General features: G+C 35.8%; 1 protein-coding gene across 2 annotated transcripts in view; it reads right to left on the reverse strand.

Annotated features, from left to right (window-relative positions):
• Positions 1-23,854, reverse strand: part of RICTOR (RPTOR independent companion of MTOR complex 2) — a 74,926-nt gene that overhangs the window by 37,361 nt on the left and 13,711 nt on the right. For both annotated transcript variants that reach the window (XM_074532689.1, XM_074532688.1), the window contains exons 3-11: positions 19,607-19,704; positions 11,130-11,194; positions 8,874-9,005; positions 7,858-7,921; positions 3,928-4,054; positions 2,899-3,068; positions 2,584-2,651; positions 1,448-1,515; positions 162-244 (exon numbers count right to left, since the gene is read on the reverse strand). In XM_074532689.1, coding sequence (XP_074388790.1) covers positions 162-244; positions 1,448-1,515; positions 2,584-2,651; positions 2,899-3,068; positions 3,928-4,054; positions 7,858-7,921; positions 8,874-9,005; positions 11,130-11,194; positions 19,607-19,704 — 875 coding nt within the window. The remainder of the gene's footprint in view (positions 1-161; positions 245-1,447; positions 1,516-2,583; positions 2,652-2,898; positions 3,069-3,927; positions 4,055-7,857; positions 7,922-8,873; positions 9,006-11,129; positions 11,195-19,606; positions 19,705-23,854) is intronic.

Raw genomic sequence — 23,854 nt, forward strand, 5'->3', positions numbered from 1 at the left:
ACATAACTGGAGTTCTTGTTTCATGTTTCATAACTGGAGTCTGTATTTATTTAAACACTTAATTGTTTAAAAGTTAAGAATAACTTAATTAAAATATTAAGTATTATTTCAGTAATATATTCCAGTAAGCATGTTATCAGTACTAAATATTCACCACCTACCCGGATTTCCATATTTGGTATACAGAGTACTCCAATGAGAGACTGAATCCCAGAATTTCCAGGTTTGCACAGGCTGATAATACCTAGAAAACATTAAATGTATAACAATATTCCCTTATCAACAAAAGCAAGGACAATAGACAAATTATTAAATTAGATTTCCAGTTTGAAAATAAGTACACATGAAAAAAAAAATTACTAATCACAAAACTTTATTTCCTCATTAAAAAATTGTGCTACTTTTGTCCTTCCTATTGTGAACAGTACTCAAAAGTTACCTGTGAAAACAACATATGCATGGAAGAAATGAGAAAAAGATGAAACTGTCTCTAATGAGTAACTCTTCAGCCTGAAGGTTTCCATCATCTGAGGAGAACTGCAAGGTATTTCATTCAAAAGCTGTATCTAAGCCTAACAAATTAATTCCTTTTCCTTTAGTCTCAGGGGAATTCTAACAGCTGTTAGATCTAAGTGCCTGAGTCCAGGAAGATGCAGTAACACACCTATCAGAAACTGTTTTCTGAAAAGTTTCAAAGTCATCACATGCCTCCTCTTCAAGCATGTGAGAACATTTGAAAGATATCTAGATATTAAAATGAAGCTTAGCGATAATTGTGAGAATTTAAAAAATAACACAAATAGTGTCACAAAACAGCTTAAGTATAGCCTGGAAAAATTCCACTCAAAATTTTGGTGAATGTTTATGCTAACTGATTGAAATCTGCAAGACAGTGTCTTGGAAAAAAAAAAGCAATCCCTGAGGCAGTACATTCATCTCACATATTGTAATATCACAGAGAAAGGATTAAGTAAAATGAAAAAAAAAACCTTTTTTGATTTAGAAATATCTTCTACATGAAAAATTGCTATGTCCATTTCCAACTTCTCTTCAGCTATGGCAAAAGCAGGTGAAATATTTGCCAGTATCTATTAACACAGACAAAAAGACTTCATTTACAGTGGCAGAACCATCTCAAATTCAAGTTCTTATGATATGAATATTATTTTAAATATCCTTTAACACATTAGATTTCAAGAATGACCATCAAAATGTAATTTATAAGGCATTTTACAGAGAAGGGGAAAAGCTTTGCCTTCTCAGGAGTCTAAGAAAACTATGCACTGCATCCTCCAATTTTACAGTATCAAAACACATATTAAGTACCATTGTAGGAAGGTATTGATAGAAATTAGACATATCAAATGAGACACATCCTGTGCCATTTATAATAGAAATAAAATCACACTTCCAATCATCCAATTTCAAACAAATAAACAAATCTTACCTGCCCATGATCGAAATGCAGCCACTATTCCCATTTTACTAGCCAGGAATCGCGCTTCTCTGTCCTCTCTGCCGGTGAAACAAAAATGTCACAATGCAGGTAATAATTACAAAACAAACAGTACTACAGTATTATTATTAAAAGGTAGTTAACTGAGATAGGGGACAAAATCCAGAGTAAAAGAAGTATTTTATGCATGCATATATGTGTACATATGTATTTACACAATGTATATACACACAGGAAAGGTTTAGAAATTTTGATTATTGTTACTTTTCCTCTTCCAGGGGAATTTCCACAGGAGGATAACATTAAAAACACCCCAAGGGGTCATATGAATCACTCTGCACCTCCACTGACACTAAGTCTACAGCAGAGATGAAAAGATTTGGACCTTATTCAGTTACCCAGACTTAAGCACCTAATCCTGTTTCATAATTAAAAAAAACTGAATAATTCAAGTTGTAAGCCACCTCAGGAGATCTCTCTTTAGTCCAAATCACCGCACAAAAAGTCACCTGTTACCAGACTAGGCCAGATTATAGAAACATAGAATGGTTTGGGTTGGAAGGCACTTTTAAAGGTCATCATAGTTCAACACCTCTGCAAGAACTCAGTAAATGCCTTTACAGTGTCCAGAGCTTTAGGAGGTATACAAGCTTCTGTAATTCAGCTTGGAATACCTGCAAAAAAACTGAAGGCTTTATCCAGCTGGGTGCTAGAAACTCAAGGCAGCAGGACCTCTCTGGACAGCATATTCTAACTCTTGACCAGGCTCACATATAAAATCATCCCCACTGCCCCTAATACCAAGTTGAAATCTTTTTTGCTTCAATTTCTCTCTGTTGCTTCCTGTCCTCCCACCTTAGACCACCATGAAGGGCCCTGCCTATATCATCTTGAAAGCATTTTCATAGGTAGTAAAAAGGCTGCCATTCAGCAGAGGGCGTGCCTCAACTTCTCCTCTCTAGGCTAAACAAACCCTTTTACATCTTAAATTCTTAACTGTATTTTAGAAAACTGCACTCTGGCCTACAAAATTCAGCTTCTAGAAATTTGGTATTTGGAAGGAAGTACAGCTCAATTAAAATGCTACGAACATAACTGATGGCAAAAGTAGCAGCACTAACACTTACTTGAGTTGTCCTTCCGCTGTGTCTGGATTATGCCGGTAGTGAAAATCTGTGTAAGGGGCTAAAATTCGCTAAACAAAAGAAAGACACGCATTATTTTCACATGAAAATACAGTTAAATAACTAGTGCCCTTTCCTCAGTCCCACTCCAAACTGTTCTATTGTTTCTGCTTTGTAAGTCTCAGGCTTTTATCCTAAAACATTTTATCTTTTAGACACTGCGCACTAAAACACAGGAAATCTGAGACAAAAGTAAAACATTTTAATGAGTAATAAAGTGTTTAATTTCTGTCACTAAACAAATAAAACTGCACTCACCTCTAATTCGACATCTGCTCGCACATACTGTCGGGTCTTTGGATGATTAATGAGGTGCAAAACTGTAGTTATCAGAGCCTCATTTATTCGGCTTAGCTGACAGTCAATCACATTTTTCAAGATGGTACTTAAACCACCCCGAAGAGCCACCACCTCAGGATTCTGAAGAGCTAGATAAAGGAAAACAGGTAATTTTGGACAATGAACTAAGATAAAACATTTCATGGTACATGACAAACTCGTAATTTCTAGTATGAGTATCTTATTTATGCTGAACACTGCTAAGGCATATGTAGAGCTTTTTATGGAACCAGCTGACACTGGTAATGAATGGTGATTTTGGATTCATTTATCATACACAAAAAAAAAGGTCACTCAGTCTCCAACTGGGTCATTTCCCAGCTTAACTCCCAATCAAGTTTCCATATAGCAGTTTCTGGATTTTCCCATGAAGAGTTTTCACGTTACACTGAACCAACATAGATAAAATATTTATACTGAAATAAGAGTAACATTTTGTTTATTTCTTTAAAACAGAAACTTTAATCCTGTAAATAAATTACTGAATTATTTCCCACTGATTGATTTTGAAAACCTTTAAAAATTAGCAGGCAAATACAAGTTTAGGGAGTTAGTATAAACCACTGTCCTGACTACTACAGTACCCATCTCAAAATTTTTTCAAAATGAGGATATTTTGTAGTTTGCTGAACTCTTCTAAATTTGTAAGCATCTTGTGTATGGAAATCTCCCTATTTCAAATCCATTACTTTAAGAAACTCCAGTTGCAGTAGAGAAATGTTTTTAAGGCAAACCAAAACTGTCAAGTCTTGAAGGAAAAGATGAAAATCTGAAGCCTTTGCCTATGATACATAAATAGCTTTTAAGTCATTTTGGTTTATATCACACAAATAACTAAAATCCATGAAACTCTTGATAGGAACACTTAACATCTAATTCCTTATTAAACAAGTACTGTGAATGACAACCATGTCAAAACTGAACACTAATTAAGAAAATTTATCTTACCTAGTTCACAGATAATGGCTATACATGCTCGAACCATTCTGTCTCTTTCTTGAAGACCATCATTTCCAACTGCTATCAAAGAATTAGTAATAGAACTGGGGAACAATGAAGCGTTCACAGTGATCATCTGCCAAACAGGAAAGAAAAAGCCTTGTGGTTTCTTTACATTTCTCTAAATACTCTTACATATTCACCAGTATTTTATTACCTTCATACAGCTAGACAGACCAGTCTGCCTATTACTTGGTTGTATCTGGTGAATCTTCACAACTATTTATTTTGCTCTTGAAATTTTTTCAATTTCAATTTGTTTGTCAACTTACCATTCTCTCTGTGTTTCAGCTTTTTACTTTTATATTTTATCTTAATATGAAAGAATTTAAAAGATGTTTTTTTGCAGTGAGAATTAGGACTACCTTCATCATAGGATTTTTTTTTCCCCAGAAATATCCTGATAACATTATCCAATTTGTCCAGTATGCCAAAATATTGACATTATCCAGTGACATAGAGTCAACTACAAACTCATCGACTATTAGGGACATTCTGCACTACAGAAAGCCTCAGCTGTTAGTCTGAGACACTCAGAATTCACACCAGATTAAGGAGCAAGATGTATTAAAGCTAAAGAAAACCATTCCTGAACAACCAATACACCAACTCTTCACTGTCCCCCAAGTGAGCCTTTGACTACAAAGGCTGAGCAACCCTTCACATTTTTTCAATTTGTGAAAACTGAAAAATATCCTGCTGGAACAAAAAGATCACTAAACTGATGTATTACTAAGGAGGAAGCAGGTATTTGTGTGACTGCCTAAAAAGGGAACAGTGCAATGTTTTATAGCCCACTCAGCCATGTCATCTTTTTTTTTCTACTAATAAATAAAAATGAGACATAAAAAAATACTCAATATCCATCAAGCACCTAAAAATTTAAGACTAGTTTCCAATGCTTTTGCTTATCATCTTTTTTATTTTCAACAAAACCAGGCTTATCTTCATAATTCTTCCAAAAATATTTTGTCCTATATCCACTTCACATCTCCCTTTGCAGTGTTGTAGGTATCTGTGCAAAGATGATTAGTTTTTTACCTTTTTTTGCAGAGATGTTAAAAGGAGAGGGGATCAACAATTACGACCAAAATATTGGAACAGTTCTAACAAATCTATCTTTAAATACATGTTTTTGAGAAGCTTATTGTTATACATAATGTTAATGCCACGAAACAGGAAGTTTTAAGATGGGACTTTAAAGAGAAAACAAATTCTCTCCCACCCACACAGTCTTTCACTTTTACACTGGAAAAAAGAAAAAAGAATAAGCAACAGAATAGGTGCACCAATCCACTCTAGAAACTGCAACTTGTTTGCTGCTGATATTGACATGGGACTTCCTGTGAGGACACAAGCTGCTCTGCTTCACTGTCCTCTTTGCTTTGCACACAAGAGAAGGAAAGGCTTCTTGTAACGCTCAATTCTAAACACATCAGTAAACATTTTTTCCCATTTACTTTGTATCTGTTCTGTGTATTAAAATGCAGTTCTAAAGACCAAGGACAGGTAAAGGAAAGCTTCTTATAAGCAGCAAAAATGAAATAAGTAATAGAGAGTATGAATTTGGTCTTTTAAGACTCCTTTAGGAAAGAGGAAGAAAGAACATGGCTCATATTGCATCTAACCCTGACTTCTGCTTTAAAAAGAAAACACCCAGACCATAAAATTTAAAAGAAATGTGTTACTGACTTCTATCAGATATAAAAATGCTTCCGGAAGCAACTTCATGACATCCTTTTCATGGCTGAAGATAATACTAAATTGTAAGATTTTTACCCGTAAATGTAGAGGTGATTACGGTCAAAACAGGCAGTGAGCACTCAGCCTTCAAAAACTATTCAAGATCAAGTTTAAAAAGTTAATTTTTTTAAATCTACATACACCATTTAAACCTAATATTTTTAAAACAAAGTTTACAATTGCCTTTTCTAAATTCATAAAGAAGTATTACTACTTTATATTTTGTTGTTCTTCTCTATGAAAAGAAAGAAAAGAAAAGGTTTTAATTTTAATGTATGCAATTCTCACAGACATTTTTACTACCTAAGATGAGGTTAAAGAGTCACATCTTGAAATTGAAAACAATAGTTCTGTGATACTGGAAAAGCCCAATTCAGTTTCACAGTTAATTATCTTCTGAACGAGTTTGTTAGCTTTTTTTCATTTTATTTGCCCTCTATTCTTTGCTTTTAGTCATTTATATTATATAGTCCTATTCCTAATCTTTTAGGAATCCTGGCATCAAATCACTAAATCTGATACACTGAGGGAGATGAAGACAGAAGAAGGGCAAGAGCAGGGTAACAAAAAGACAGTGTGAAAATACAGAATATGCTATTCAGGAAGCACAGAACTCCTTGTGAGAGAATTTCTTGAGTACTGACTGCTCTATGCCAATGCATGCTTAATTGCTGTGGCCTAGACAGCACATGAGAAAGCTGCTAACTTTAGTGGTAGCAGGCTGGGTGGCTTTTTGGTGGTCTGACATTATCTTTTAAGAAAACAATGTTAGAGGTAAGTAGCAAAAGATGCTAGAAAAGGCTTTCCATCAACATTTCTCAGCATCAAGGAACCACAAGCGTGGCTGCACAGCCTGTGCATTTGATGCACACACCTGGTGCACACCAATATCCTTGCAACACGACAGAAAAAAAAAACCACCAAGGGTCAGCTGTATGCTTTCTTTGATGCTTCTCTTTGACCATCATTTTTTTCAGATCAAGCAAATGAATTTGTTTCTCTTGCTGTCTCTCTCTTCTTTCATGCAAGAAAGAAGTTTTTGCTCAAGCAGAAAATGCTCAAAAAAGCCCAGAAATAATGAGGACAAATTTCTGACCCAAATAAAAACCGATTATGGATGTGCTACCATCCTCCGATGAGACTACACAGAAGCTCTTCTTTCAAAGTAGATTCACAAAGCACTTTTATAATAAAAGTGCAACTTCGTTAAGGACCTGTTCCTTCATACTGGGGCTTTTTTGTTTGTTTTTGTCTTGTTTGGATTTGGAGGCAAATGTTTTTAATACTTAAAACTCTCTTTTTTGGCACAATTGTTAATCAAGTACATTGCATCTCCTTTGAGACAGAAAATATATTTAGATAGATTTAAAACACAAAGAGATTTAACATAGGCAGTACTCCTGGGGAACCATTCTTCAACTACTTCAAACTTTACTCCAGACTTCGGTAGTTTCTACAAGAATATGAGAAAAATAAAGAATAGCAAAGTCCAGCACAAAGGCAGGATATTGTGTTTCCTGAAGACATTTGGTACCTCTATATGCCAATTTTTCTAGGATGAACTTGAAAATGCAGCAACCATACTTTTAAGTCACACATCCATGGGTGCACAGTACAGTAACCATCACGGACTAAACACATTTCATTGAGTATCTGAGACAAAATCCTGTGGACAGCATCAACTGCTACCAACAAAGCGTTAGGCTATAAGTAGTCCTTGAATGATCACTTCAGTGACAACTGTCTCAGGTCTTGCATGGCAGAAAATCTCCCAATCTCTGACTCACAGATGCTTAAACAAACTATACAATGAAGTAGTCATAATTTCAATATTGAAACTTAATATTGTTTTTATGCTCTTGCATTCACTCTTTGATAAGTGTTTCCCAAAACTCGTCCAGTAAGCATGATTTTTCTAGCACACTTGAGATTCTGAATGGTAGAACTGTAAAACCAAAACAACTCTCTTCACTACATTTTTCCTACATTTTTCTGTCTTTTAAATTATCAGCTTTATTACATGATAAAGGTAAAGCAAGGTATTAGAGACTGTGAAAAAGCACTGTTGATGGAGACAGCCAGGAGTCAGCACAATTGAGTGGCACAGCAGATCCAACCATACATAGGAGATTTTACCTTTCTGACTAATCGAAGTGCTTGTGTTCTTTCTACTTCATTACTCTGCTGTATGTCAATGCACCTAAAGTAAATTAAAAAAACCACATTTTGTAACTTTCACCTTAACGGTTAACACCTCATGTTAATATTTATGCACATGAGTATAAAAGAAAAACAATTGACTTATGGTTTAAAAACTACACTTTTCAGCAAATACACTCATTATGATACATCAGTTAGGTTTGGTTTATATTTTCTCTGCTATTTTCATTACAACTAAGTCACTAAAATGTTCTCAAATATAAAATGGCAAAGCATAATGCTTCAACAACTATTTTCCAAGGCAGCTGCATTTGTCATTTGCAAATGAGACCACATGAAATATTTCTAATGTTTCACATCAACACACCTTGAGTTTTTCAGAGTTTGAAATCAGAAAACTCTTTTGCTCTGAAAAGTTGAACAGCACACTAAAATTACATGTGTATATTTATAAACAGAAATGAAATTCACACATATCCGTACCAGCATATTAAATAAAAAATTTAGTTACAGGAAGCACTAGAAATCCTATTATTTACATCTATTCATCATGTTGATTCTATTATCTCACTGTTGGTTTGCCCTTTGGTATTTTTCTGTTGTGTCATTGGTTATATTTAGACTACAAATTCTTGGACATCAACTATTACAGCAATGTGATAATACAAAGAATCAAATAATTCCCATACAAAAACTTAAGACATGAAAATTATTAATAGTTCAACCATATTAATTAATAGTAATTAATAGTTAATGGCATTTATGACTAAAATTAGAAATTATTTGGATACTTGTAATGTATCACGTATTAGGACAGTATTTTATTTGGATTAGCTAGTCTGATGAAATATTCTGTTGAAGCAAAAAGGATTTTTTAAACTACTCACTAAAACCATAAGAGACTAGGGAAACACTTCTCTCCTGTATCAACCATGAAAAGGAAAGTGATTTAGAACCTTACAACTTGCAACAAGAAGAAAGAGAAAAATTACCTGGCTATCAAATAATCCACTTTCAACTTTAGCACCTTCTGGAGAATACTGGAGTCTCGAATGAGATAGCGGAGGGCTCGCAATCCTGCTGCTCGCACCTCTTTTGCTTCATTTAGTAAAGCTAACCTCAGACTGCAATGAACAAAACAAGAGGGAGAAACAACTATTAGGCAGCAGGTAAGACTTCACCATCTGACATGCAGCTACAACTCACTCGTTTGAGACAAAAAGTAGGATTTTTAAAAATAAATGTTCTGAACTAATTTTCTGACTTTCAGGTCTTCTCATGTGCAACCTAGAAGGCAAGCCCTCATCCTGGTCAGCAGATGTAGACAATATATTAATCTTCAAAAGCCACAAATGATTTTTCCCTCAAATAACAGCTTATATATCCTTGAAATGACACAGAATGAAAACCTGTACACAAGTTATTTGACAAAACAGCTGAAGATAATACTAGTCCAAGAAAATTAAGAGGTAGAATAAGGTAGCTAAGAAGAAATGAGATATGGAAGAACTCTAGAAATTGAATTAGAAAGCATGAGGTAGCACACTGTCCTTTTGAAGGCCCTCAACATATTCGTCCCTCTTCCTCAACAACATGCAGGGTGGGGTGGGAATCCTCAACCTCCCAATGACATTTTCTAAGAGGATTTTTCACTGGACATCTAAGATCATAAATACTTCATCCACTGAGACTGAATTACTACTTCTAAAAAGGTTTGGGTTTTTTTTTTCCCTTATTCTAGGGTTGTCCTACATAGTAATCAGTTACTCCAAGGAAAAATATCTTCAGAGTCTTTTGGTGAATACCTGGCCAGGGTAAGTCACTGTAACAGCGGCCTACTCCCAGGTGATACCTAGACAAAGTAAGCTGCCATACCATTTGCAAAAAAGATGAACTGATTATTATTTTCAGCACCAAATAGAGACCTGTTTCAAGACCATCTTTCCTGTAATATGAATACGCTACCCACATTGCTTTGGATGCAGGACAGAGCGGGATTTCTGGACTTGCAAAACTGGACACGGGACTGCTGACTCATGTTCAGCCTCTCATCCAGCAGGACCCCCAAGTCCTTCTCAGCAGGGCTGCTCTCAATCAGTTCAAGCCCAGCCTGCACTGATACTGAGCGTATTCCTGATACCACAGACCTTTGAGTACAACTCCTGGCCCTGCACAGGACAATCCCAAGGATCACACTATGAGCCTGAGAGTGTTGTCCAAACAAACACTTCTTGAACTCTGCCAGGCTACCTGGGGAGCCTGTTCTGCTACCCAACCATCCTCTGGGTAAAGAACCTTTTTATGATATCTGACCTAACTTCCCCTAACACAACTTCAGGCCACTCCCTTGGGTCCTCTCACTGGTCAACAGAAAGATCAGATCAGAGGCTCCTCCTCCTCTTCCCCTGCGAGGAAGCTGCAGACCAGTTAATGAACTGGCACAGTGAAACCACTACAAAGGAAAAGACTATCATGAGATTCAACACTCAAAAGCAAAAGCTGCCAAAAAGAGATGTGTCGCTATCTTTAGGTATGCAATAAAAACATAGTCAAAAAGACAGAGACATCAGTTTTAGCTGAGGAAACAATTACACAAAGTTTCCCAACATTTTGCTCAAAGAGCAGTTAGCTTTCCTAATCTTTTCTGCTTAAGTGAGATCTAAATTGAAAGAACACAGAAATGCATTAAATATTAGATCTTTGCTTTTGTCACCAGTGCTGGTCTTCAAGACAAATTTAAAAATTTATGTGTGCAAATAAGCATGTAGTTACATCTGACAGACAAAATGGCCAAAAAATAGACAGAAATTTCACTTAAAAGAATATACACAGGACATGTCAGTAGCAAGGCAAGTAGAGCTTCATGGACGTATACCAGTACAACATAAAATACTGATCTTTAAATCTTGACTCTTTATCAAGAGTATGCTCTGAATTTTGTAGATGTACGTTTTGATTACAAGTGCTTTCTACAACTACTGAAATACTTAGAGGTACTTTTACATCTCAGGAATATAATGAAGAAATCTACACTTGTAACTTGGAGGGTCTGTCTCTGTTTGGCAAATAGTGAGTAATATATTTCTGACTTTATTCATTAAAATATTTGCAGGTTATATACTTGCATTATGAAGCTTCAAACATATTATAAATACAAAATACTAGTTCAGAAGTACAAATGAAGTTTATTTAATTGGATCAAAACAACTGAAGTTCCCTAGTATTGCCTAGTGCTCTTTATTACTTACCATATAATGATGCTGTCATAGGTAAAACCCAACTTTTCTTCAGCATGGCCAGTATTACAAAGAAGCTGAAAGTAAGATAAAATACCTATTATTTATAGGTATCCAAAAATAACCATGAAGAATTATAGATTTTGGGAAATGCTTTCAAAAAATCTGAGAAATTTAATTTGTAGCAAGGGAGAGAACACCAACTTCAGACTTCCCTGAGAATTTCTGCGGTACATATTGTGCTCCTATACACACCAGATACAGAGATTCACCTGTGGATTTCCATACCAAAAAAAGGTTGCACCTTGTGTAAGCTGTGCAGTGGTCAGTCAATTTTACTGGTTAAATTACAACTGGTAATTTGAGCAGAGAGCAAAAATGACTGAAGTCAAAGCAAAACTGCAGGGGCTCTGGTAAGAGTTTTGATACAAAGACTGACAGATTTTCTACTATCATGTTTTGTCACAACAGCACAGAAGTACAAAAAAAATCAAAAGGCATTACAAGTGTCCTGTAAGTGACATTTGGTCTTGGCCTGCCACCCATCCTGTAGAACTTTTATCTCTGAAAAATCACAGCAAAGTTTGAATTAATGCACACAGAAAGACAGCCATAAACTGTCACAAACTGGACACTTCAGTTCACAGTCACTGTGAACACAGAAGATTTACAAGCACAGTTTTAAAGTCCAAAACCATGCTTAAAAGGAGCAACCTAGGTTGCCAATGTTTTAGTCTCTTGAGGAAAGGAAAACAATCTCTTCTGTAAGAAGAGCTGATGCTGTCCTTTTCAAGAACAGCAAAGAAATTCCTAGTAATCTCACTATTCCTGGCTAAAATTATAAAATACTATCATGTCCAAATCCCAAAGCACTTTTCTAAGCACTTCCAAAAACTCAAGTGACTAATACTGATTGCAATAGCTTTGCACTTTGTCCTCCGTTTTCAAAACAGGCATGTGTTCAGTTCTAAGTCAGCGCAGCATTAAGTTTCTCCTAGTGAGGAATTCAGGAAGTACTTGTGCTAACTAGTCATTACCTCTGCTCTGAAAATACTGTGATACATCAAACCCTGTGACACATTCTTTATGTGTATTTACTGCTAACAATAAGAAACAGCCAAATCAGGGCTATTGTAAGTTAAAGTATTTAGTATGTTCTGTGCTTCAGTTCTACTGTTCACCTCCATCTGAAAAAATGACATTGACAGAAACTCCTCTTTTAAGTAAACCAACAAGTAGAAATTAATTCAGTGATCACATTATGTCTTACAAAATAGTCTTTCAAGAGAAATAGTGATAATGCTGAAATTTAAGGCTGTTAATGAGAGATTATTAAATTGGCCTGGATCAGCTCCATGTTTGGGCTCAAATAACTTAATTGAAGTATTTTGGATTTTGCATTTTTCTTAACCAAAGACAATTGTCAAACATAAGAAAAGTTTTTACATAACCTTTTTTTACCACCTTTCCATTTTAAGTGATAATAAAACTAGACAATTGATGCAGTAACTGGTTATGACAGTATGTCACTTCCTAACATCAATCTATTTTTATGCCATGTTGTTGGACTGCCTAAGGCCACCACTGCTGTTTTAGCATTTCTATTGACATCTTATGAACTGTAAAAATTGGCTGGCACAGTGTAAGCAAAACAGTGTGAGAAGATAGTGAGTAAAAACAGCTCATTGTTCAGTTGCAGACAATTACATCAATAGCTGTTTAGGCTAATCATTTATACATCTAAACCACTCCCCAGCATTCCACCCCAGACACAAATGAGAAATCCTAACTTAACACAGAAGACTGTCCTCAACAGCCTATTTTTCCTACTTTAAAAAAACCCATAGAATTCTGATGTAAGAAAAACCCATTTTTTAGAAAGCTGCTATTGTGTGCACTAGTGCATTAGTGAAGCTGGTCTCCCATCACACATTTACCACTGGTTTGCATCTTGAGCAGAACTGAGCATTTCTTCCACGAACCCACCTAACTTGCTGCACTGCTAAAAAACAATCAGTTCACTGAACCAGTTCTAGTCTGGTTGTCACTCTCGCCAAATATATACAGTGGTTATTAGCTACACAATACCAACTGTTTTCAACTATGTATGGGCTCTCACTGCACACATCTTCACCAATGCTGAAAAGAACATGACCTTATCTTGAAATTCAAACAGTCATGTAACCTGACAAGTTAAAACTTTCAAGTTTAACTGCTGTTTGGATATAAATTTCTGAATTTGACAGCAATAATTATAGAAATGTTTGATGGTGTCTGTGCATGCAGCTGAAATACTTCTCCCACAAAAAAAGAGAAGAGCTTCTAGTTTATTCTCCCTTTAATGGGACACCAGTTCTTATGTATTAACCTTCCTTGTTATTTATATATGTTCCATATAGAAATGGCCTAAAATGTTGGACAGCAAGATCAGAATTCAAATACGTTTCAGTGACTTGAAAGGTGTGCCCCAACCCAGTAAACAGATTTAACTAAACAGTAGGAAAAGCATATCATATCCTTCAGGGTACCACAAATTAACAGACACAAGAAAGAAAGTAGGCCAACAGAGAAACAGAATATGTCCAGAAATTCACATTCAGAATGTTAATTTAAAAGAAAAAAGAAAACAAATTTTATCTCTGGAAATACTAATAGGACTGCTTTATTCAGTTTAAAAGACTTTTTGCATTTTACTGGTTGCTCTCAAAACCTCAAGAACAAAATTTTGTGCGCCATATTTTAAGAGCAAAGTGGAAAACATGTAGCAGAAAAATGGACAAGCCAGGTAGAAAATCCACCAATGAAGGCTGAGCCATTTGGTTTATTTAATCTAGGGAAAGGAAGAAACAAACTGGCTGGTAAGGCTGGATTTCTGTAAGTTTGAAAGGGGGAAAAAATAGTCATGGAAGCTGCTATAAAGAACAGACTCTGTTCAGCTGGTTCCAATTCCTTGGGTATTTTGCTATGTTAAAAATGCCTGTCCTTAAATATACTAAAAAACGTTACCGCTTTCTTCTCATTTCACCTTCAAACAACATTAAGTAGATCAATGACTCTGGCCCAAATGCACTGGTATTTGTAGATGGCTGAACTCCTGACAAAGTCAAATAACTCTCACATGTTTGACTGTAAAATTTAACAATTAACATATATACCATGATAGCATAACTCAGTAGACATGAGTACCAAAATACTGAAATCTATCTTTGGATATACATTGATATAGTTCATTAAAATGGCAATGGATTATAATATCTGCAATTATGAAACTATTTATACATTTATAGTATTTATATTTTCCATATATAGATCTTACTTATAACAAGTATACATTTTTAAATACACACAAACTTTATATGCGTTCATAACAAAATAAAAGTGTACAAACAAAACCAAACAGAGTATACTTTGTGAATTAAACCTGCAAATGAGTCCACTTCAAAATTAGTATTTGTGATCAAATACACAGTGACTGGGCAAAGCAAAGACTCTCTGAGGATAAGATTAAATATGAGGACAAAATGGTAAGTACACTAGGCCAGACAGTGACTAACTTACAGTGAAGGGTTTTTTTTCATGTTTACTGTCAGCTATGAATTCTTCATACTATTCAGATGAGTCACAGCAATATGAGTAACATATCAACATGTCTTGGAAACAGTAGCTCAGAACAACAAAACCATAGGAGGTCAACAACATGCACAAATGGAGTGCACATTTGAGACCATTCCAATTTATATTTAGCAGAATACCCACAGCAATTACTACGTAAAAATGTTATATTATTCTGTGCATTCAGGATCTAACTATTGCATTATAACTTTGGAAATACAGTTTGAGCCACCACTGGTAATATTTAAGCAAAGACTACTATATAGATCCTAGTCTTAAGAGAAGACCCTCCTGAAACTGTGGGCTCTGGAGTTAGACATATTTGTTTCATAGCTGAATGTCTCTAAGTACATGTTCTGTTCCTATCTGCTACATCATTGTGAGATTTCAAGTTTTGTCAGTGGTTTATCTACTTGGATGAACGTTACAGTCAGGCAATACATTCAGTCTAAGATAACCTGGGTTTTGCAAAAGACAAAGAGACTCTAAAACGACAGACTGTGAATTAAACATAATGGTGAAAGTCTCTCTCATATCCAAGCCACTCAATCCATATCATCCTAGTGAAAAATCAGCAGCATGGCCAAAAGCTAACAGATACATAGAGCAGAATAACAGAGCTTCATTAAATAATGACAACCAGTTTCAACAGATTGAAAATATAATTTTCCATATCACTATATTACTGATACTGTTCCAATCCTAAATTTATATCTAAAATGAATTGCTTGATTTTGTCCTTCAAGAAGTTCCTTTCTTTTTGAAAGAAAACATACATTCATACAATATCTGTGGATTTCTTTTTCAGCATGTTATTAAAATACTCTTTTAGTTTTACAAAGGTATGAAAGATCTCTCAGAAGTTCCCAGTGGGATAAACCTTCTGTAACAGAGGATTATAAATAAATACTTCAAATCACAAAGATATTTTCCACAAGGTAAATGCAATTGTACAGTTTCTTCAGGTTTTCAATGATTTATCTTACTGCTTCGCATAGGGGTGGGGAAAACCCAAAAGATGTAACCATGATATTTTGGTACTAATCAGCAGAAGCTGGGGAACTTCAAGGTGCTTGCCTTATGTAGGCGGCCATATAAATTAGAGATGGGTAATCCTACTCAGTTTACTGGAGCTAAATGCATATACCAATCTTGTGAACTGCTGTGACATTTGAAAGTGTCATTGACCATTTACTGGAGGTCAAATTCTCAAACAGTTTTCAGGTCAGAACATAAGTTAGCTTAAACAGAGTGGCTTGAAGGGAATATTGATTGAGGCAGTACTTCATAAAAGCTTTTGCCCACAAAACTGCAGCTTCATTTACTAGGTGACAAGAAGCACAGGAGGAGTGTGCTCTCATTAAAAGCAGATAAAATTTCAAAGTCAGCTGCTTCTGCAATTCAGAACTAAACATACCTTTGCATAGCCTGTGCATCACCAGACTGGGAATGCTAATTTTCTGGAACAGAAAACTTAAGACCACCTATCAAGCAAGAACAACTCATGTTCTGCAGACAAAGGGTGAAGAACTTGAACACTAATGACTTAGCTACTAAGGAGTACTAGCAAAAACTTGATAAATGAAATCCAAGTTTCATTTCAATGCAATGTAAAATATCACATATAAAGAATACTTTGCACAGTAATAATGGGTGCTGTGGAAACCTAAACACATCTAGTTAACACTTCTCTTAAAGGGAAATAGCAATGAAACAGGAGTTACAGCACCTAAGCACACAAGTTTCATACAAAGCATCTGCTTCACTGTCTCATTCTTAGAGATGAATTAGTAGACTCGAAGTCAACTCCTGTTGGCTTCTGATCACCATTATCTTAAAAAAAAATTAAAGTACTTAACTTCTACATAAAACCCTGAAGTTTAGTTCAGTACTACTTCAGTAATTTTAAAAGAATGATTATGTTCCTGCTCCTTAAAAAAAGGGAGGTGAGTGGAACAGATCACACCTTAAAAATCCAGTCCAGTTTCCAATAAAGAAATCTAAACATAATATACCTCAGATGCCCTGAAAATAATACAAAACTTGGTGTCTACTATGATCCTTGACAGGAAACTCTACATTTGGAGTAAATTATGTTACTTTTTTCCACGTGATAAGAACATTTTGCTTTTCCTCACTGAAGAACTAAAACAGTAAGATTCACACTCCTTGAAGGAAAAATGTGGGGTAATTGGGAACAATTGCTTAGACTAGTTCAGATGTTTTCTTTCAAGTATATTAATATTTCTAGCAGGAGAATAACAGATGCCATATAATTTTATCTGAAATACCCTATTAAAAATGTTCAAAGGTCTTTTCCCTGTCCATAGTACAAATATTGCAGATAACAAGTAGCTCTTTAAAAATGGACCACAAAATGCAACCATTTATAAACAAATCAATTTCATATTCACTATAATTCCAAGACAGGATGCAAACATCCTCAGCCTTTAGCATATCAATCTTATTCACACTCCTATCTCACAAATAAGGAACTGAGACTATACCAACTCATCATAGAAGAACAGAGTGCAAAAAGGAAATAAAACCATCTCGCCAAGCTCCAGGCTTTCACTTTTAACCACTGGAATGAAAACCACAGAATTGTTCCAACCACAAGGCAGACAATACAGTACAAATTGCAACTTTTATTCTATTCTCATGGCTGCATTTACAGGTCAAACAAAAATACGAAGAGTTTTTAAAACCAAATGCAGCAAGTAATACAAAGTACATATTCCAGGGAGATGAATATAAGAACAAGTGTTCAATATTAAATTGAGTAGTATGAGTCCCTCATGCACGTTGATTCTGATTTAGAATCAAAATCAGGTCATGAACTACAGTCTCTGTCTTCAAACAACATATTTAATTTTATTACGTTGCTTTACACTTGTAATTTCCTGCAGTCGTAAGTGCAATTTATGAAAACCATCCTTACATTTCTGTAAGTATTTTCCATTTTGAATACTGGGTTTAACAAAACCCCCAAATAATCTTCAATTCTTATGCAGTCTCTCAAAACTACCTTTTAAAAAGAATATTTGGTTCATCTTTTATTACAATATGCATATTTATTAATTTAACACAGTTATGGATGATTTTAACCTGATTTTATATCTGATTTTCAACAGCAAAATTGACCCTGTTTTAAGATCCCTAGTTCAAATATTGACTTTTCAGTACAAACTGTGCATCTACAAATATAATCCAGCTCTTTAATTTTAAAGCAACTAGAGAATTTGGAAGCATTCATATTTCAAAGTTTCCAGATTATCACAAAAATGAAACCAAGCTATGCATCAGACTTTTCTAGCAGAATAAAGGGCATTCTTGCAACACATTTTGGAATCCCAGTGGAAACAGTAGTGTTCTGTCAATGGCTGATGTCTGACAGACACAAGCAATAGCCCAAGGAAGAGATCTCAGTGTGAAGTTCAGTTCCTTAGTGAATGAACCTCTTAGCAAACGTTCCTACACATGTTCTGAACCAATACAGACAATTTAGAACTTAGAGATTTGCTATTAATGCAGTAGAAGATAAATTAAATTGTTACTGTGATTTTGTTCTCAGTAATCACCCTCCTGTTAAGCGAATCTCACACATTACCACTGAAGTGGTCAATCTCCCAAGGAGTGCCTTTGACAGCCAAGATGCCTATTTCAAAGGTTATCATGCATGTCCTTCTTGTATCAACTGGTTCCCCACACCTTCCCTTGAGTATTCACTCTTCCACCTAAGATTGGCTCAAAAATGTGAAACAGACTCCTGGCAATCTTACTCAATTCTTTGTAACAAACTTATCTGCAAGCATAATTTAAACCTTACTTTATTCCTCATATTCTCTATGTTATTTCTTGGCTGCTGCTGGTTGCAGGGTCCATCCTCAGTCACAGGAAATCAGTTTTCATTTTCAGGTGTGTTGCCCTCTATCAGAAAGGTGTACAGCACACTCCATCCCTCTATCAGTCCATCAATCTGGGTAAGGCCCACACTGAGGCTTCAGTGTCTCCTGCCTCACTGAGTGAAACGCATGTTTCCCTCACACTGACAAATGGAACACTGGTCCAACCACAACCACCACGTGCCCTACAATGAACACCTTCTCCCTAACGCCCTGGCCACCTCCCATGAGTCATCTTAGCTTCTCTCCAAGGGTTTCTCTTTTACCCAAAAAATGCTACTTCTTGTCCTTCTGAAAATCTTTCATAGTTTCTTTTGGCAGCTTACACCCTCATGCTACAGAAGTTTTTAATTCTTGCCTCATCAGCTTACAGTGACAGCTTCCAATACATCTGTTGTATTTTCAGTGCATACCTGCCACAGGTCTATGATTTGGAAGAAGCACATCAAAAATCACCAACACAAGACATATTCCAGAAATGGACCATTTAAATCTTTTTCATTATAGAAACTGCACTGAAAGCTGCAGTTCCTATTCCAGTAGTGTTCCAAACATGGCATATAATGTACACTGTTACAATCCTCCTCCCTCACCATACTCAATCAGCTTACATTCAGATAGTATAGCATTTTACATTTTTTATTTCAATTCTACACATCAGGAACCAAATCTTTGGCTTGAGTTACGCAACTTAAGCCATTTACTTGGGATCGAGATACTTCCATCTTCTAAGCACTAAAATACTACAAAAATTTATCCAGCAGGACACATAAGCAAACTTTAGCATAACTCTGCATTCACATATTTGCTTGTCTTTATTTGTTACCTTCCTTTTCCACAGAATGTAGGCTTCAAGTACTGTTCTGTAATATGAAGCAATTTCATTAACATCCTAGCCAACATCTGACTGAGTAAATATGAAAGATTTTACCTGTACAATTACTTGTTCTATGACATTATTTGAGCTCTTACCTTAGTAAAATTATTCAAGTGACCTAGTTTTCTCATATTTGACACACCCTGTAATTTGGCCACATTTTGGAGAATCTCTCTCATATTATCACAAGGATCTGCAAAAGAAAAGAGGGTATTAGCAGATACAGTAAAAGAAAAATAAAAAAGAAGAAAAATCTAAAGATGCATTCAACATGCATTTATATTCATATATAAAATAGGTACTCTCCTGGTCTCAGTTAGGGATGCAAAGCACTTTTGCTCCAAGAAGCATCTGTCTGAATTATGTGAGGGACCAAAACCATGCATACCTGAGTTCTGTAGAATAAATGCTAAAGGCCATGGAAGAGAAACACTCTTACTTCAAAACAGATTTTAATCAATATCTTAGATTTGCAGTTGACAGAGAAATCCATTTAGTGTCTGAAATGCCAATCCTTACATCTCATAAGTGAACAACTTTACTGTTAATCCTGTTGTAATTTAAAGATGAAGTAGGCTCAAAAACAGAAGTTAAACTGTAGCATGTTACTGGTACCCCACAGTACTCCTTTCTTCTGCTCCAGACAAAGGGTTGGTGGGATTTTGGAAATCTGCTTTTCTGCTCTCTACATTAGTTGCTCTCCACAATGATGCTTTAAAGAAGAGGGCTAGGCCTTTCCAGTGACATGGTAAGTGAACTACCTGGCTAACAAAAGCCTTAAGAATGTCATCTTCCTTCTTCTTAAGAAGAATCCCAACAAAAACAGATGAACAAAAAAATGCCACCCAGAAAACACTATTCACACACCAACGGATGACCCTGCATTCTGCTAGAAAACAAAGAACAGGTACCATGATGAGAAGAGACACTCTTGTCTCACTTTTAGAATTAAGGTTGGAATTGAGGCAGAGTGGAACAAGCTGCACTGAGACTGGGCCCAGGGAGGTACTGTAACAGACACTGCAGTAAGTTCTGTACTTGGTGGTACTGTGGCAGGGCAGTTTTTAAAGGGACCAATTTGATGCAGGATTCGCAGGGAGTTTTAGATTAGACATTGATTTAGGATAGGTATCAGCAGTTTGAGAAAAATGAAAAACCAAGGGTATCCTGAAGATGTAAAAACTACAGGAAGAAATATATTACCAAAAAGAAGAAATAACTGCATTATATAAAATGAAGTCTTTAGAACAAGCCTGACATCTAATAAGCAGCAAGTAGAGAGCTTTTGTGCATACTAACTTCAGTAAGAAAATCTTGCCTCCTACTACAGAATTGAAGAGCTACAGTTGAGTTTGTGGCATATACAGAGCCTTTTACATTCCTGTTACTTGTAAAAGTGTGTTTGTGCTATTCATAATGGAAAGGAAATCAAGTATTGAAGATGTAAAGAAAGCATCATCTTCACTACCTCTCTACAAACCATGCTTTTACATCACTTCCTGTACTTTAAAAATTTAAACAAATTTAGCAAAGAAAACATAAGTAGCAATCTTACCAGGATATATCCAGAACGTGCTTGGACAGTCACAATTTGTATTTTCAGCGTCACCAGGAATCAAGACCTTATTTAAAATTATGACACTTACAGGTAGGTGCCCCAATTAAAGTGTAGAAACCTGTTAACCCACTGTGGTCAATGAAGACTTTGTCTATTAGCGATGAAATCAACTGCCATCAGCTTGATTAGCTGCCAGATGCGTACTCAAGGGTAAGGTAAGTACCTGTATTGACTATGGTGTTTATAATGAAACTTTATGGAGAGACATGCTACTGTCACATCCTATAATTCTGGTAATTTTTAAACAAAGAATCAGTGAGATTTTGGAAAGATAAGGTAAGTCCTAAACGTGGGCATCAATTTCTATTAGCACCAGCTTGATGTGTAAGATCCTTTACCACAAATCTACTCAGAGCATATGCAAAGTCAACTATCACGCACACAAGCTACCTTGCACTGCTGTGCAGTATATGCACAGTAAAACCAGGCATCTAACAACTTTTAATGTAAATTGGAATACGTGCATGGACCTCTTTGCATCCCTAGGAAAAAAGAAAAAAATTTTTTTCTACAATTACAGAAATCAGAGACAGTGAGATTTATACCAGGTTTAGGATTCCTCTGCACAATTTGCTTTTACAGGGCTTATCTCCGTTTAAGTGGTTTGCAATAGCATAAGACATAATATAATGGAATGGCTTTTGGAAAGGACCTTAACATCACCTAGTTCCAACCCTGTTGCCATGGGCAGGGAATCTTTCACTAAACCAGATGGCTCAGAGCCCCATCTAACCTGGTCTTGAACACTTTCAGGGATGGGGCTCACCGAAAACAAGTAGACTGGATTAGTTAATGGCAGTAGAAACAGTTTATATCATAAACTTACTTTCAAGAGAATGTAACAGGAGAGGAAGATAGCTTCCTCATAATCTGATTTCTTTGAAAATACAGTCTGGTTCACATCTATGCTTTGGCTTGCCTTGGGTAACGTGTGGGAATTTCCCTGGCTTACAATACTTTTGGACCTGTAGAATTCCCCGTTACGTCACAAGAAAGATCTCAGGTAAGCAGTTTTAGAGCATGGTAACTTTACAAAATGACTGAAAGTATGTTTTGACTTTGAAAGTGCAAATGGCTACATATGCACAATAAACCCCTACAAAAACTAAGCTCACTGTGCAGACAGGAAAGACCACAAGACTAGCCCAGAAAACCTCTTGTGCAATAGCAATGGACTTTCTTATTCTGCTATCTGATAAAGCTGCCATTAACTCAAAGTGCCTATGTTGCCCTGTGGAAAAAGGCAATCAGTTTGGATGCGAAGAAATGAGGACACAACGATACTACAACTTCCCATATTAACAATTCTGTAGCAATGACAGATCCATATAATAAGGCCACCTAAGAAAACATATACTAAAACCACTTTCCTCTATTTTTGCATGAAAAACTGCAGTTACGTCAACTTTTTCCTCACTCTGTCCTCTTTCAGTTGTGGAAAAACTCATTTTTAGAGACTGAAAAGTGTGATTAAAGACAGGTTTGTGGTGCTTAGCAGGGCAGTCAGGTACTTCCCAGAAGCTTTATTAGCAGGTAAGTAATTTGAAGCAAACTAGGGGCTCCAGAGCAAAAGCTACAAAACTGTGAGAAACTGAGAACATGACAGACATTTCCACTACAGAACTGACAATACAAGTAGAGCAAGTTACCTGTCTCCCTCTTCAATCTTACCAAAACCAATACTGCTGCAGAAAAACAAGACAGTAAAGAAATAAAGACCCTCTCATAGTATATTACCTCAGAAGGAACTAAAATAACAGAAGCCCTTTTGGTCAAATGTCAGGTGAAGCCTTGTTTTAAACTTTTTGAGAAGACTCTTCTCACAAAAAGTATCCCATAAAAAATTTAACAAAATAACTGTGACATACTAACTTCAAGGAAAGATCGGCTATCTTCTTTTTCCTTCTTTTGAAAATGCATCATACATTACAAAGAAGTAGAAAATTTATATTACTTACTCAAGTATTACTAATTTTAGTAAAAGTAAAGCCAGTAAGGAAGGTAGGCAGGCCTAAGAAAACCTCATGTCACAGATGTAAGAGAATTTGAACAAACCAATGTGACCTCATAAGCAGAGATTCAGTCTTTCGCTAGTCTGTCCTTCACATTGAAATGGACTTGGAAATAGACTGGATTCTAAAAACTAAGCCATGTAGCTTCACTGTAATCACAGATCAGATCCAGCATTGTTTATCTTCCTGTCACAAAATCTTACAAAGGCATTATAAAATACCAAGTAATGCAGAAATAGCAAAAAGTACAGTGCAAAATCACAGACTGATTTTCCAAAGAAATATCGCAGCCTTAAGATTTCATTGTCAAGGTCAACAGTTCATCTTGATGTTGACAAAAACTTTTTGTTTTGTTGTTTGGTTTTCTGTCTGTTTCAGTTTGTCAGGGGTGGGTTTTTTGTTGGTTTTTTTTGTTTGTTTTGTTTGGGTGGGAGGGTTGTGGAGGGAGAGGAAGGGGCTCTTGTTGCTGTTTCACAGATTAACAGAATATCCTGAATTGGAAGGGACCCACATGAATCACTGACTAACTCTGGTAAATGGCTCATACAGGGATTGAACTCAATACCCTGGTGTTATTAGCACCATGCTCTAGCCCACTACACTCATCAGTGTTGTATGTTTTGTTTTAAGGACCCCAGTTCATATAACTGCTGTAAAGATTTCTTAGCTCTTACTCTCTAGCTCCTCCTGTTTTGTATCTACAACAAAAAAAC

Source organism: Zonotrichia albicollis, chromosome Z (assembly GCF_047830755.1).
Source record: "Zonotrichia albicollis isolate bZonAlb1 chromosome Z, bZonAlb1.hap1, whole genome shotgun sequence".
Taxonomy (NCBI): domain Eukaryota; kingdom Metazoa; phylum Chordata; class Aves; order Passeriformes; family Passerellidae; genus Zonotrichia; species Zonotrichia albicollis.